A 2,766-nucleotide genomic window follows, 5' to 3' on the forward strand; every position below is an offset into this window, starting at 1 on the left:
TCGGAATGGCAAGGGGGCGTCAACAGCAATCTGAAGCAGATCGAACGTGGAGATCTATACGTTCACGATAACGTCTTCAAAGAGGGTGGTGGCAAAGACGTCCGTGTCTACAAGTCAGCTTGAAGGGTTTCGCTCGGCCCGTAAGAAGATGCTCGCTCGGTCTGTTTCGGTCGATGTTGGCTTACGGATTCTCGACATTTTTATTTTGCAGCATAACCTGAAAGTCGGATCTAACTACGGTCGAAATCCGCCAATGCACCATGCCGATATTCTCACGCTCGCACAGACGGCAACGTGTGCCGTGGAGTTATCGCGGAGTCACCGCAGCTGAAGTTCGTCACCCGGCTAATTTCAACACCTCTTCCTCAGCCAGCGTACAGTCCTTGATTATTCATTCGAGAGCTGGCGTCAGATATTCGAGACAGCAAGCGTTGACACGCTGGCTCTGGAGGCGAATCTTCAGCGCAGTCGACAGCACAACGACAGCATTAAGGAGCTTCTCATGAAGCAGATAGTCTTCACTGAAACTGGCAAACTCTCCAAAGCGGATTTCTTTAACTCACTGTGCCTCGCTGAGCTCGACTATGAAACTGCTGCAGGTTTTCTTCGGAAGAGTACGCACTACTTCGTCAGGTGCAAATGGAGCAGAAACGAGCTGGACGGAGCTGGTCAGAATGCTCGCTTGTTACTACGCTGTTATATAATATGGCAGTCTCGCCCAACGGCAACCAGCGCTTGAAACTGAGACGCCGCAGCTTTGCCACGCTAGCTGCAAAGATTAACTGCTTGGCCACGAAGACCCCACCAGCGACGAATGACCCATATAGACTATTCAGGTTTTCGAGTCCGAATCCATGTGCCGAAACAACGCCACGCGAGCTGGAGCTACTCTCCCAGCTGTTCTCTGCGCTTCGTCAGCTTAACGGGATTCGCAAAAGGAGACAAGTATTCGTGATGGTGTATGACTTTGCAACCTGCATCTGTGCCGGTATCTACCCTAAGACTCCAGCAGCGTTGATTACGAAATGGAACAACATGAAGCAGCAGTCGAATGCAGCAAAATTGAAGATAAAACTCAAATTGTCGCCTGGAATAATGGCTCCGCTCCACTACACACCAGTCCAATGCAAATATTACCCAAATATCTAACCGCCGCAGCATGGTATCTAGCACAGGCGACGCAGCCAACAAGACAGACAAGTCCATTGATAATAGTACCGAGACGACCCGAACATCAGCACAAAGCCCTTCCGTACCCCTGAACTCATTGGAGATACCATCGCCACCGGTGACAGATCCACTAGCCACGCACAGCAGTCTCGCGCCGGGTTTACCACGATCTACCAGCCTTCAAGGTCCAAGTTCAACGCACGAAGTGGCAGCAGTCTCAACGCAGCAACACAATCAGCCGTGCCCTGCAGATAGCGGCCTCAACACGACCGAGTGCTTCGCAATAACGTCCCTTCCGATCACAATAACTCACGACCATATCCACAAGCTGCGCAAGCTGGCTAAGTCAATACCAAATTCGAACGGCAAATGGGAGCGTATCTATGCAGTGTACAAGTCGTATTACCCCAATCTGCCCTTATCCACAAACGCTCTTTGGTGCCGACTGAAGGAAAAGAAGGTGGCTCTGAAGGTGGCAGCAAGCACGCCCACGCAAAGCATAAAGCCACAAAAGCGTAGCAGGGAGATGTCCTGCAGTAGCTGCCGCAGCGCAAGAAGATATGCGGCGATCTCACTGACAATCCGCACTGTACACGACCACAGAGCGACAGCAGAGCACAACACGTTAGCTTAGACCGTTTTCTATTAGATAAGTAGGTCAATAGTACCTTGATACGCTTGGCTGGCTTGCCCTACAGTCGAAGTGTCCGCCGTTGCAGCGAGTTGGCCAGTGGCGCTTTACCACGGGGCGTGAGAGCTCGTACCGTAGTTAGTCTCGGAATGTGTGTCTGCCAACCAGATATCAAGGATCTGAGCGGCACAAAAAGTGGTCAAAAGTGGTGAGATGGGGTCAGAAGTGGTGCCGATTGATTGCAGTTTATTCCCCACAAAAACGCATAATCCCCCTCCCCACACACCATGATTCCACTAAAACACAACACGACAGCATGGGGTGCTAGGTTAGATTGACGCACCTACAAACTCAACTCATGGCACCTGGTGTTTTAATTTAAGCTTAGCGCTGGGTAGATGTACTAGTCGGATTGGGTCCCGGGTCGCGATGGTTAGGGGTTTCCGGTGAAGCCACTTCGGGTCGCGAGCCGTGTATGTTCCGAGTCGGATCGGGTGCAGATTGCAATTGCAGCTCTGAAAAGGAAAGAGAAGGAAGGGAAATCAGTTCACGAGCGAAAATATGGTCTCTGCTACGAGCTCCAAGTGGACTGTGTCGGCTGCGCAGCTCGCCAAGCTCAAGGAAAAGATTTCGCCTCCTGTCTCGGAAGTGTACGCCAAAGTGGACCCTACCCCAGCTCTGCTTAAAGTGCACATCTCGCAAGCTGAAGTGAAGAAGAACACCAGCAAAGCTCACCGCGTGAAGCTTCGTACCGCCTACGATGATAACAAGGATGGCGTGGTGCTCTTGCTAGAGGTGCAGGACAGCAAGACGAGGAAAGTTAGCGGGGAGGAAAGACGTCACACGAAGAATTTGTGGTGTAGTAATTACCACGGCAACTCTAGCTACTAGTGTTGGTAGGATAAACCCACAACAATACGTCTACCAGAACGGTAAGCCATCGTTTGGGCGTGATCTGAAGACCC

At 51.3% G+C, this 2,766-nt stretch overlaps 2 protein-coding genes across 2 annotated transcripts; both read left to right on the forward strand.

Moving 5' to 3' along the window:
• Positions 1 to 260: 260 nt before the first annotated feature.
• Positions 261 to 1,149, forward strand: PPTG_06404 (hypothetical protein; the record flags this gene model as incomplete). The annotated part of the gene is made up of 3 exons (XM_008900321.1): positions 261 to 332; positions 401 to 614; positions 713 to 1,149. 3 exons carry the CDS (start codon positions 261 to 263, stop codon positions 1,147 to 1,149), a joined length of 723 nt encoding a protein of 240 aa, XP_008898569.1.
• Positions 1,150 to 2,362: 1,213 nt separating this feature from the next.
• Positions 2,363 to 2,692, forward strand: PPTG_06405 (hypothetical protein; the record flags this gene model as incomplete). The annotated part of the gene is made up of 1 exon (XM_008900322.1): positions 2,363 to 2,692. The coding sequence occupies one exon, from the start codon at positions 2,363 to 2,365 to the stop codon at positions 2,690 to 2,692; it is 330 nt and encodes a 109-aa protein (XP_008898570.1).
• Positions 2,693 to 2,766: the final 74 nt, after the last annotated feature.

The sequence above is a fragment of the Phytophthora parasitica genome (genome assembly GCF_000247585.1).
Source record: "Phytophthora parasitica INRA-310 unplaced genomic scaffold supercont2.9, whole genome shotgun sequence".
In the NCBI taxonomy this organism is placed as follows: Eukaryota; Oomycota; class Peronosporomycetes; order Peronosporales; family Peronosporaceae; genus Phytophthora; species Phytophthora nicotianae.